Genomic DNA, 14,129 nt, shown 5'->3' with positions numbered 1-14,129 from the left:
AGTAAAATGCCCCAAATCACAAACATGGAAAGGTCATATTCCAAGCTACCTTTTCACGAGAGCCACTTATGAAGTGAGCTTAGTTTAGGCTGTATTTCTTACTATAATCCATAAAAGACAGTAGATACACTTTCAGAATCAAAGAAAACACTTTAACAGCTGCAATTCACCTGAGACAGCTAATAAACTAAGTTAAGCAGTATTTTCCTAACAGAAAATGAAAGTAAACATCTTATTGTTTTACTGAGTAGCAATCCGAATTTTCCATTAAAATTCATCTCCACGGGTAAACTTCCATAATGATAATCTGAGATGAAATGATGAATTTGTCAATTTCAGTGGAAAGCCTGTCTGCAAAGAAGTCCAACATAAAGCTCTGGAGTGTAAGAAGCACTGTTATAGGTATGAGATACCATTCTCACTGCTTTATAATCATTCACTCAGTATCACAAAAACCCCAGGACATGATGGGTTTTAGTTGATTGAGCACCTGACTCCTGATTTCAGCTCAGGTCATGATCTCAAGGTGGCGAGATCCAGGGCAATGGGCTCCGCCCGCTCCTTCCCCCTTTGCCGCTCCATCCTCCCAGCACACAGACACTCTCTCTCTCTCAAATAAATAAAGAACATCTCTTTAAAAATACTCATAAAAATCCCCGTAAGAGTTGTGTACTATTATTTCTGTTTTACAGATGAGAAAATTTAGCTATTCAGAGGCTAAATGACTTGCCCTAAGTTACACAGTTAGTAAGTGCTTGAGCTCAGTCTCAGACCTAGGCAGTCTGGCTCCTAAGTATATTTTCTCGGTTGCTTCTTCACATTTAACCATATTCAAACAGAAATGTTTACTGGCACTTAAATCAATGGAACAGAGTAGAGAGTTCAAAAATAGACTTATGTTACATTGGCAAAGGTGCAAAGGCAATTCAATACAGAAAGGATAGTCTTTTCAACAAATGTTATTGGAACAACTGGAAATCTGTATGTAAAAAAAGAAAAAGAATCTCTCATATTTTGCACCATATATAGCAATTAACTCAAAATGGATCACAGAACCCAACTGTAAAACCAAAACTCTACAACTTCTAGAAGAAAGCAGAGGAGAAAATTGTTGTAATCTTGGTTAGGCAAAGATTTTCTAGATGTGAAACCAAAAACACAATCCACAAAAGAAAAAATTGAAAACTGGAGTTTTATCAAAATAGAAAATTTTGGGGGGTGCCCGGGTGCCTCAGTCATTAAGCATCTGCCTTCAGCTCAGGTCATGATCCCAGGATCCTGGGATCGAGCCCCACATTGGGCTCCCTGCTCAGCAGGAAGCCTGCTTCTCCCTCTCCCACTCTCCCTGCTTGTGTTCCCTCTCTTGCTGTGTCTCTCTGTAAAATAAATAAATAAAATCATTTTTAAAAAAAGAAAATTTTTATTCTTCAAAAGACACTGTTAAGAGAAGACAAACCATTAATTGGGGTAAAAATCTGCAAAACACACATATGACAAAGGATTTGTATCCAGGATATATTAAAAAAAAAAGCCATTAAAAATGTCATTTAACATTTAAGAAAACAAACTAGTAAAAAAGGGGCAAAAGATTTTAATAAGCACTTCACCAAAGTAAATATATGGATGGCAAATAAGTACATGGAAAAATCCTCAACATCATTAGTCATCAGCGATATGCAAGTTAAACGACAATGGAATACCACTACATGCCTATTAGAATGCCTAAAATTAAAAAAAAACAAAAACAAAAACCTTGACCATACCAAGTGCTGGTGGCATAGCAACTGCCACCATAGCATCTCGTATGTTGCTTGTAAGAATGCAAACTGGCATAGCCACTTTGGAAAATAGTTTGGCAGTTTCTTATAAAGTTCAATATAAAATGTCCATGTGAGTCAGTAATCCCACTCCTAGGTATTCACCCAAATGAAGTGAAAAATTATGTTCACTCAAAAACTGCATGCAAATGTTTATGGTAGCTTAATTCATCATTACCCAGACTGAAAACAACCCCAATGTTCCTCAACTGGTGAATGGATAAACAAACATGGTATACCCATATAATGCAATACTACTCAACAGTAAAAGGGAACTCCTGATACATGCAACAACATGGCTGAATTTTAAAATTATCATGCTAAGTGAAAGGAGGCAGACTCAAAAGGTTACACACTACATGATCCCACTTATATGACATTCTCAAAAGACAGAACTATAGGGATAAGGATGCCCGGCAGGTTTAGTTGGTAGAGAGTATAACTCTTGATCACCAGGTCAAGAGTTTGAGTCCCACGTGGGATGGTAGAGATTACTTAAATAAATAAAACTTTTTGAAAAAAGACAAAACTGTAAGGATAAAAAACTGATCAGAATAACTCAATCAAAGAAAGACAGCTATCATATGATTTCTCTGGTATGAGGGAATTTAAGAGGCAGAGCAGGGGTCATGGGGGTAGGGAAGGAAAAAATGAAACATGATGGGATAAATAAAAAAACTGATCAGAAGCTGGGGGCAGAGTTGACTATAAAAGGAACACAAGGAAATTTGGAGGTATGACGGAACTGTTCTATATCTCCATTGTCGTGATCAGTTACTCAACTACTTTCATTTGCCAAAACTCATAGCTGTACACTTTATTTTTTTAATTAAAATTTTTTAAAATTAATATATACTATACTATTAGCCCCAGGGGTACAGGTCTGTGAATTGCCAGGTTTACACACTTCACAGCACTCACCATAGCACACACCTTCCCCAGTGTCCATAACCCAACCACCCTCACCCTACCCCCTTCCCCCCGGCAACCCTCAGTTTGTTTTGTGAGATTAAGAGTCTCTTATGGTTTGTCTCCCTCCCAATCCCATCTTGTTTCATTTACTCTTTTCCTACCCCCCCCAAACCCCCAATGTTGCCTCTCAACTTCTTCATATCAGGGAGATCATATGATAATTGTCTTTCTCTGATTGATTTATTTCGCTAAGCATAATACCCTCTAGTTCCATCCACATCATTGCAAATGGCAAGATTTCATTTCTTTTGATGGCTGCATAGTATTCCATTGTGTATATATACCACATCTTCTTTATCCATTCATCTGCTGATGGACATCTAGGTTCTTTCCATAGTTTAGCTATTGTGGACATTGCTGTTATAAACATTCGGGTGCACGTGCCCCTTCGGATCACTACATTTGTATCTTTAGGGTAAATACCCAGTAGTGCGATTGCTGGGTCATAGGGTAGCTCTATTTTCAACTTTTTGAGGAACCTCCATGCTTTTCATGAGCGTTTTCCAGAATGGTTGTACCAGCTTGCATTCCCACCAACAGTGTAGGAGGGTTTCCCTTTCTCCACATCCTCGCCAGCATCTGGCATTTCCTGACTTGTTAATTTTAACCATTCTGACTGGTGTGAAGTGGTATCTCACTGAGGTTTTGATTTTCATAACTGTATATTTTAAAAGGGTAAATTTCACTGTATGTAAGTTATACTGCTTTTAAAATAAAATTACTTAAAATTTCAACATTGTGGGGCACCTGGGTGGCTCAGTGGGTTAAGCCTCTGCTTTTGGCTCAGGTCATGATCTTGGGGTCCTGGGATCAAGCCCTACATTGGGCTCTCTGCTCAGCAGGGAGCCTGCTTCCCCCTCTCTCTCTGCCTGCCTCTCTGCCTACTTGTGATCTCTCTGTCAAATAAATAAATAAAATCTTTTAAAAAATTTCAACATCGTTAAATCAGTTTTAGGACTACACAGTTACATAGCTGAAAGGTTATTTCATAAATGAAAGTGGCAGTGCCATGAAATTATAGAAATAATAATAGGGGCACCTGGGTGGCTCAGTGGGTTGAGCCTCTGCCTTCGGCTCAGGTCATGATCTCAGGGTCCTGGGATCGAGCCCCGCATCAGACTCTCTGCTCAGCGGGGAGCCTGCTTCCCCCTCTCTCTGCCTACCTCTCTGCCTACTTGTGATCTCTGTTAAATAAATAAATAAAATCTTCTAAAAAAAAGAAATAATAATAAATACCAGTACCTTGGGACGCCTGGGTGGCTCAGTTGGTTGAGCAGCTGCCTTCGGCTCAGGTCATGATCCCTGCGTTGTGGGATCGAGTCCCACATGGGGCTCCTTGCTCAGCGGGGAGCCTGCTTCTCCCTCTGCCTCTGCCTGCCATTCTGTCTGCCTGTGCTCGCTCTCTCCCCACCCCCGTCTCTGATAAATAAATAAAATCTTTAAAAAAAAAAAAAATAAAATAAATAAATAAATAAATAAATACCAGTACCTTGATCTTACATACACTGAGGACAAAGAAGGTGAAACACTGTATATTAGTTCACTGTGTTGCTAAATTCATAACCACAAAATAGAATTATGAAATTTTAGGTTTGAAAAGGATTTCCCATACCATCTAACCTAATCTTAACCTAATTTTACACCCTATCACATTCCCTTTCTTCACCCTGATTTGCCTGAATGCATCTAGCCATGCTTACCCTCCCTGCGCAGAGACGCTCAAAGAATTCGAGAACTGGAGTGGATGTTAAGAAATTGAGGGCTGGAAAAGCTAAAGGCCTTCCCCAATAAGGTATACTGGTGAATAGAATACAAATTAAAACCCCAGTCCCATATACTTTTCACTCTCTGTGCTTTTCCCCTTTACCAAAACTTTATGTAAGTGAAGAAATTTGAACCCTCTGCACACTCTTGGTAGAAATATAAAATGGTACAGACACTTTAAAAAAGTTCAGCAGATCTTCAAAAAGTTAAACATAGAATTACTATATGACTCAGGAATACCATGCCTAGGTATATTCCCAAGAGAAATATTATGTCCACATAAAAAATTGTACACAAATATTCATAGCAGCATTATTTGTAATGGCCAAAAAGTGAAAACAACCCAAATGTCCATCAATTGATGAATGGATAAATAAATTGGACAAGTAAAATTTATAAGTAAATATCTATTCTGTGGAATAGTATTCACTAATAAAAAGGAATACTGCACTGATGATTGTTACAATATGCATGACTCTCAAAGACATGCTAAGTGAAAAAAGCCAATTAACAAAAGGCCAAATACTGTGTGATTCCATTTATATGAAATGTGTAAAATAGGCAAATCTGCAGAGATAGAAAGTAAAATTGTGGTTTCCCAAGGCTGGTGGGGGGGGGGTGGAGAGGGAAGTGGGAAGAACTACTAATAGGTATGGGTTTCTTTTGTGGGGAATGAAAATGTTCTAAAATTTTAGTGATGGTATCATAACCCTGTGAACTTACTAAAACTACTGAACTATATACTTTAAGTGAGTAAACTGTATGGTAGATGTATGTCAATAAAGCTATTTTTTATATTAAAACTGTTCAATTTTATTAGTTTCATACTTCCATGTGCCTCAATTTTTCTTTTTATTTAATCACTTTAGGATGGTGTAAACATATGGGATTTATGCCTGGCTTCATGCTTATACAAATTCGAATAGTATTATAATAAAATAAGAGTCAAGCAGAAATCTGTATTAGTCTTTTATAGGTATCCATTCATTAATCACATATTTTCCCCCAGAGATCACATTTTTATTAATATTTCTATTTACATACACTGCAAGTATATCTGATTATAAAAATAAGGTGTGCTTCTTACCAAAACTTTAGATAATTTAGACATTTATTTCTAGTCCTTTTTAGGACACCAAGATACATTTTTCTGGTTTTCAAATTTTCATTCCAGTGTAGTTAACATACAATGTTATGTTTCAGGTGTACAATATAGTGATTCAGCAGTTCCATACGTTAGCCAGTGCTCACCAAGGTAAGTATATTCTTGATCCCCTTTACCTGTTTTACCCATGCCCACCCACCCAACCTCCCCTCTGGTAACCACCAGTTTGTTCTTTACAGTTACAAGTCTGTTTTCTGGTTTGTCCTTTTTTTCCTTTGTTCATTTGTTTCTTAAACTCTACATAAGTGAAATCATATGCTATTCGTCTTTCTTTGACTGGCTTATTTCGTTTAGCATTATACTCTCTAGCTCCATCCATGTTTTTGCAAATGGCAAGATTTCATTTTTTCTGTGGCTGAGTATTATTCCATTACATGGACACCACATCTTCTTTATCCATTCATCTATTGATGGGACACTTGGGCTGCTTCCATAATTTGGCTATTGTGAATGATGCTGCAATAAACACGGGGGTGCAAATTAGTGTTTCGCATTTTTTGGGCAACTACCCAGTAGTGTGATTACGGATAGTGGGGTAGTTCCACTTTTTATTTTTTGAGGAGCTTCCACCTTGTATTCCACCCCAGTGCACGTTTCCACCAACAGCAACGGTGCAAGAGGATGCCTTATGCTCCACATCCTTGCCAACACTTGTTTCTTGAGTTTTTTATTTTAGCCATTCTGGCAGGTGTGAGGTGATATTTCATTGTATTTTTTTTAACGATTTATTTATTTATTTGAGAAAGAAAGACCACGCTCTCAAGCAGGGGGAGGAGCAAAGTGAGAGGGAGAGAATCTCAAGCAGACTCCCTGCTGAGTGCCAAGCCCAACATGGGGCTCTATCTCATGACACTGAGATCATGACCTGAGCCTGAAATCAAGACTCCTGAGGCTTAATGCACTGAGCCACCCAGGCACCCCTCACTGTGGTTTTAATCTGCACTTCCCTGATGATTAGTGATAAAGCTGTTCATAAAATGAATAAACAAAGAGCTACTTACCACCTTTAAAAAACAAAGTAACCAAGTAACAACAACTTTATGTAAAAGATTTAAAAACCTGTAGACAAATTCTTTGATCCTCCTCCCATGGAGGAGGGCCACAAATGGGTGGGCATTTGTGACTACCTCAACCAAGAGAATGTGGCAAAGTAAAGTACATCACTTAAGAGGCTAGTTTGAAAAGCCATGCAGCTTCTCCTGGTCTCTCTTAGAGGACACCTGCCCTTGGAACCCAGCCATCATGCTGTGCAGAAGCTTAGACTGCATGAAGAGGCCACTGGCCCTCAGCCTAGCCAAACTCCAGGATCGACTTGCCAGCCAGCACTGCCATTAAGCCGTATTGAAAGGAGATCCTTGGGCCCCCAGTCGAACTGCTGCATCTGACATGGCAGAGAGCCAACCTTGCTATACCCTACCCAAATTGCCGAGTTGTGAACAAAATAAATACTTGCCATTAGTCTAAGCCACTGAGTTTTAGAGCAGTTTGGTTTGGTAGGCAGCAATGGATACCTAGAATATGTACTTTACAGATTTAAAAGGCTAAAAACAGCATTTAGCCCCCTACTCAGAGCAGATACTTCTTTCTAATAAGTGGCCATCGAACCACTGTCTGAATCTTTTGACTAATGTGGATATCAGTTCCTCACAAAGCCATGCCTTCCACTGAGGAACAACACCAAGAATTATGATCTGCTTTTATAATAAGACCAGTTGTGTCCTGTCCAATCTCTGGTCTGAGTTCTATCTTCACAGGTGATTATTACTGTCTAACCCCCTTTTGTCAGGACAGTGCTTCACCCTGTAAAACAGTAGAGAAATCTTGGGCACGGTCGCATTTTATAGCCAAGAACCTGAAATGTATGAATGGACTGCTTTATCCAAAGTCATGAAACAGACACCAAATAAAATGCAGTTACTTGAATCTCTGGTATAAAGCTTTTGTTCAGTTTTATTTCTATCAAATATGAGACAAATGTAATGGATACAAGATGTGTTGCCCATACTCAAATTCACAATTTTCATACTTATGCCATCATTGTTTAGAGGACTAATCCTCATTGCTATTACCTAGGAGAAGTAATGGTATGAATAACTGGAAAATGAAAACTACTTTTCTGTACCACTCATATTTTCCTTGTTTGCACTTAAATATTTCCTGTTTTAACTCAATAAAAGCAGTCAGCTCTTTAAGAGCAGGGATAATTTTTATAATTTTGAGTCTTCCTTGGTGTTTGAGTACCTATATATTGAATAATTTGCCTAGCCATGAGAGGCAGCATACAGATAAAAAGGATAAAAGCATTTCTTTCCAAGTAATTTAAAAATGGATGGAACTAGAGTAATACCCTCTATGCTAAATGAACTAAGTCAGAGAAAGACAAATACTAAATGGTTTCACTTATATGTGGAACTTAAGAAACAAAACAGATGAACACAGGGGAAGGGAAGGAAAAATAAAATAAGGTAAAAATGGAGAGAGAGGTAAACCATAAGAGACTCTTGACAATAGTGAATGAACAGAGGGCTACTGGAGGGGAGGAGGGAGACGGGATGAGGTAATTGGGGAATGGGCATTAAGAAGGGCCCTTAATGGAATTAAGCACAGGGTGTTATATGCAACTGATGAATCACTAAATTCTACCCCTGACACTAATAACACACTATATGTTAGGACTTTTTAAAAAAGATTGTATTTATTTATTTGACACAGAGAGAGAGATCACAAGTAGGCGGGGGGGGGGGGGAAGCAGGATCCCTGCTGAGCAGAGAGCCCGATGTGGGGCTCAATCCCAGGACCCTGAGATCATGACCTGAGCCGAAGGCAGAGGCTTAACCCACTGAGCCACCCAGGCGCCCCATATGTTATGACGTTTTAAAAAATCTTACAATCTAAAAATATTTCCCATGCCAATGTAGTAGTTGTACAGTAAGCTTTTCACTTTTTCAAAGTTAGCAGCGATAGAACATAAGCTTCATATACTGTTGATGACAGTATATCAGTCTCCATGACAACACTTAGTCTCCAAACATTCTAATTGAGACAATTGCTCCTAGCTTCAGTCCCCCGAGACTGACCCAATTACACAACTCAAAACCCAAAGCCCAGAGGGTGCCTCTTGACAAAGATACTCTGATTACACAACCTAAGGAAAAATTTAAACACCACTTTTCCAAATTGCAAGGAAACTTTTCAGGCAATGGATTATGTTTTTAAGTTGAATGGTAATTATCTGATGTAAATTTAAAACATATCTCACTTACATTCTCTGGGCTGTATTTGCATTCTGTTCCTTTTAAGGTACAACTAAGATCTTTTAGGACCAAGCAAGACTGTGCTAAACTCAGTAGAAGTATCCCTGGACTAATACAGAGCATTCGTACACTAGCCTAAATTGGCCTCATGAGAGATGAAGAACTAGAAAAAATATCTTTAAAAATCATATAAAATGAGGCACCCTAGGGTATGCTCCTAATAATTCCAAAGGAAGGGATGCCTGGGTCACTCATTCGGTTAAGCGTCTGCCTCTGGCTCAGGTGATGATCCCAGGGTCCCACATCAGGCTCCTTGTTCAGCGGGGAGCCTGCTTCTCCCTCTGCCTGCTGTTCCCTCTGCTTGTGCTAGTGTTCTCTCTCTCTGACAAATCAAACCAAATCAAATCAAAGTAAAATAGAATACTCCTAAAGAAAAATCCCCAAAAGGAAAAGCAATGTTGGGTAATGTGGTACCTCCACGGTCTCAAAATGTAAACTAGTAATTCTCTTTCTCCAATGATCCAATAGATTTTTTTTAATTGGGTTGTTTTCAAAATATAATAATGTTCATTTAGTTAGAAAAATTCTGACTAGGTGAGTTGATCAATACTTTAACTTTTATTATGCACAGTATCAGAAGCATGAACTTATTTTACATACCCAGTAATATGTCTTACACCTCTACAACTACAGTACCTACTAGTATTCTCCAAAAATGTTCCCTGTAAGCTCAAAACTGTCTACAAATGAAAGTTTACTATATGCTCATATGTAAAAAGTTTAGAAGTTGGTAAAAGAAAAAAAAATCACAGAATACATCCATGTAACTAAAAGGAGAAAGCGGAGCCTGGGTGGCTCAGTCAGTTGGGTCTCTGGCTCTTGATTTTGGCTCAGGTCATGATCTTAAGCTGGTGGAAGAGCTCTGCATTGGCCTGTGCGCTCAGCCCAGAGTCTGCTCGTCCCTCTCCATCTCTTTATCTCAAATAAATAAATAAATTTAAAAAATCTTAAAAAAAATAAATACAAGGAGAAAGATTAACATGAGATTCTAACCAACCTGAACATTATGTTAATAAAGGTTAACTGTAAGACCATCTTTATGAAGTAATGAGTCAAAGGCAACTGAGACTACTCGAAATAAGTAAATAAATAAAAGCACTTTCGTTTTAGCCTATGGTTTCAAAACAAAAAGCTAAAGTAAAAATCAAATACACAAGCCTCTCTATGACAGAGAATTCAAGGTTAAAGAGTATTGTTAGAAATACTAAGGTTGAGGAAATCAATCTTTTAAAAACTGTCTGCCAAGTAACTTCGAATGATAGGTGCAATCTTCTATGACAGAGAGCATAGTTCTTTCCATTCTTATGCAGTAAAATGATGCTATCAAGTACAGATAAGAGAATTAATATACCATGCAACCCAAGAAAGATCTGAGAAACCGGGTAGAAAGATGCAGTTCAGAATTCTGCAAAAAGCTTCCCATTGCTTAAATCTGACACTTGGAGAACTGAGTTTCCATGAATAAATCATTCTGGCGACTGAAAATCATGCAGGAAGATCTATGAAATCATAACATGAATATGAACTTCACTATAAAGTATCCATGGGTCAATATATGTTGCATCAAGCAAGGAGGTAATTGTTCATAACGTTTATTTAAACATCCTTTTGCAGTCAAATGCTCTACCACTGAGCTATACCCCCTAAACATCCTTTTGTTTGGAAAAGAAAAGTAATTGCCAAACCTATCAAAGTATTTTACTAAGCACAAAATGCAGAACTATGAGGAAAGAGGAAACATTATGAAATTTATGACTAAGTGTGTTTTGTGCAACACTAGGGGACGTTTCAAAGCTGTCTCATTGCTGGCTATAATACAAAAGTGAAAAGAAGGGCGTTTTCATTCATTGAAAACAATAGCAAAATATTGCTTGGTTTATGCTGGTTATTTTCACCATACAGTCCTGACATTCGTGTCAAGACTGACTTTGATTTTCATTATTCCTTTTGGGTAACTGGAAGAGGAGGAAAAAGCAAAGCCATACGTTCAAGAGTCCACTTTGTTAACTGAGAAAATTCAGCAGTGGAATATACCATTAGGCACCAAAGAGATTTACCGGCTAGGGCAGACAAAAGAGAAAACAGTCACAGACGAACATGAGCTGCGAATAAAGATGAGAATCGGTCCCACGCGTAACTCGAGGACTGGACAAAACCCCGCTGGGCGCTGCGGGTGAAATGAGCAGATTTGAGATTCGGGGCATTCACGACCTCTTTCCCTGGAGTCCATCCTGGGACCGCAGGGAAAGCCCCCAGGGCTCTGACAATGAGCTCTAAGGCCCCCTGCACCGCTTCACAATTCCCCGTGACGCCCCCTCCAGCGGGGTATTGCACCGCACCCCAAAAAGTCACTCCCCCCGACTTCAACTACTCGCGTGGGAAAGGAGAGCGCACGCAAGAGAGCTGCAGCTGCTGGGTCGGCCCCCTCCGCGCTCCCGGGCCGCAAGGGACCCTCGCCGAGCGGCTCTGGAAGGGCTGAGACCAGGGGCCACCGGACTTTGGTTACCTTCTCGCGCTGGTCCCAGCTGTACTGCTTCGGCCGCCCCTCCCCGCCCTCGGGCTGCGACTCCTTCTCAGCCTTCCGCCTGTTGGAGAAGAAGCACCCCATGGTCCCGGACACTCCCCGCCGGCCCTCTCGTTCAGGTATCCCCTGGGAGTGTGGCGTGAACCCCGGGCGCCCGGGCCCCGTAGCTCTCCGGACACCGCCCAGCGAAACGGCCCAGCCGTCCCCAGCCCGGGTTAGCCCGCCAGGCCCAACACCCCTTCTCTTTTTTCCTCTCAGTCGCCCAGACGACCCATTGCAGCCAATGACCATTCAGCGCCCAGTGAGCCAATCAAAGCCCCGAGAGCAGTCCTGCGCTGCCTATGAGGAGAGGTCGACGTACGCACACAACCAATCCACGCCCCGCTCCGGCGCCAGCCCCCAGTGGCGGGTCCTGGGGGCTCTGGCGCACGCACAGCCGACCCCGCCCCCTAGTCCGGCCCCGCCCCTCCGAGGACACCGTGGGGCTCTCTAGCTGCTCAGGGTCCGGCTTTGGCAGGCTTGTCTTTTTGCCCTTGGTTCTCAGTTACCAAGTTCTAGGCGCGGGAAGGCTCCCTAGTTGAACATTAAGCTTCAGTTTTATGATGCAAGTGGTGAGGGAACAGGAATTGCGGCTGACACAGGAAGAGGCCCTGAAATTCGTAGTTTTCTCCCCTCCCTCCCGCCACATCGTTTGAGTAGTGTCGCCCCTCCGGAAACTTCCCCCAACCACACACCCCCTTTTGCCTCCTCTTCTGAGCTTTCTTAATATTCCTACATTTCACTCTGAAATTGCACAAGTACTTAGTAAAATAATTATTTGTGTATTCATTCCCTTTTGGAAATGTGAATTTCTTGAGGCCAAAAGGCCTTTCTTAAAAGAGCATGTATCTTTGAATTCCTTAGGCCTGGCTCAGCTCCATGGTAGACGCTCAGTAAAACGTTTGTCAGATGAATGCATGAATGAATGCATGCTAGTGAAGGAAGTATTTATAACCTCTTTTCTATATTCCTTATCAAAGAAAGTGAATTAAGTGTGTGTGTCGTGAAGGAGGGGGGTTTTATAGTAAAGGGTTCTTGTGAAATTTATAGCCTAGTGGAGGACATAAGCATTGCCATATAAGCAGTCAGCTCTAAGCAAATGGTATAGGGTTTGTATGAAGGTATTAAATATATATACACTAAATATTAACATTTGTTTCATTTGGGCCAAGTTTACTGCAATACACATGTATTGCTTATGTGATAGAAAAGGGTGCCTCGGTGGCTCAGTCGGTTAAGCGTGGGACTCTTGATACTGGTTCAGGGCATGATCTCAGGTGGTGAGAAGGAGCTCTCTGCTGCCCCAGGCTGCTCTGGGGTGTAGCTTGCTTAAGATTCTCTCTCCCTCTCCCTCTGCCCCAACCCCCGCTTAAAAAAAAAAAAAAAAGGCAAGTTCTTGCTTCAATTGTCTGAGTATTTTGACATCTTGGTAGGACACCAAATGTGGATCAGGTCAGGTTCAAATTTGGTTATCTTTTTACTTTCCCACACTTATTCACACTAGTGTATATCCTAAATGAGTCTCTGACTTAACTTGAGCATTAAGAATGTTCCCTTTTTCACTTCCTGCTTCTTATTACACAATCAGGAAGAAAAGGGCATGTGCTCAAGTATTAGAGATTACTGCAAATTTAAGTTCTAGATCTTAGGCAATAGGGCCTTTAAACTGTACATACTTTTTCTTCTTCCAATTGAAATGAAAGGTGTATGTGTGGGTGTTTTGGATAAGACACCTAGATATTTTATAGTCATAGAATGTTAAAATTGTGACCATTATGTCGTTGCAGTGGGGGAAACAGGTCTATGGAGATAAAGGGACTAATCTGTGGCCACAATGAGAATGATTGACCAGGTTCTAGAAAAACCCAGAGCCTGAGTTGTCCAGTGCTCCCTCCTACGCTGAATGCATTCCTTTCTGATTCATCTGAATTAAAAAAGTAAAGAAGTATCTGTTTAGGCCTTCTGATGCCTATGGGAGCTCTGTCCCCCAGTGATGCTCTTCCTCTTAATGAACAAACAACAAAACCAATTTTACAGAAACAACCCTGAAAATTCTCCTAGTTTTGAAGTATTCATTAATGAGAAAGTCAAACCTAAAACAAAAATCTATATCTGACAATGATCTTTTCAGGGACCCTAAGCAAAAGGGAAGATAAAGTCCTCATTCTGTTAAACACCATCCCACCAGCATCGCTGCCCAAAAATAAAATAAAGAATCAAATTAAATTAAAATTTTAAAACGGGGGACTAGAAAGCCAAGGAACAGAGCTAATAATAGAGCTCTGTCATGCTCTCTTTTTTTTTCTCTTTCTTACTCCTCTTTTTCTGCTCCTTTTTTTCTCCCTCCTCCCCACCATAGATTCTCATCACCACTTTTCTATGCAAACCAACTCCCTTTACATACTCATCAGCATACACCATATATGTGGCTGAGAACGGCTATCCTACCCTGATTCCTCATGGCCTTTCTGTCCAAGTGTATGCTACAATCTCTTTATATCTTAGTTCAGATCCTCTAGGAAGATAACCACATA

General features: G+C 40.4%; 1 protein-coding gene across 1 annotated transcript in view; it reads right to left on the bottom strand.

Annotated features, from left to right (window-relative positions):
- RP2 (RP2 activator of ARL3 GTPase) overlaps positions 1-11,828 on the bottom strand; it is a 50,658-nt gene extending 38,830 nt beyond the window's left edge. Inside the window, exon 1 of the mRNA XM_059157673.1 lies at positions 11,539-11,828. Coding sequence (XP_059013656.1) covers positions 11,539-11,640 — 102 coding nt within the window. The 5' untranslated portion in view covers positions 11,641-11,828. The remainder of the gene's footprint in view (positions 1-11,538) is intronic.
- Between the last annotated feature and the right edge of the window lie 2,301 nt (positions 11,829-14,129).

This window comes from Mustela lutreola, chromosome X (genome assembly GCF_030435805.1).
Source record: "Mustela lutreola isolate mMusLut2 chromosome X, mMusLut2.pri, whole genome shotgun sequence".
Classification (NCBI taxonomy): domain Eukaryota; kingdom Metazoa; phylum Chordata; class Mammalia; order Carnivora; family Mustelidae; genus Mustela; species Mustela lutreola.
Note: the sequence above shows the minus strand (reverse complement) of the source record. Positions and strands in the feature narration are given on the sequence as shown.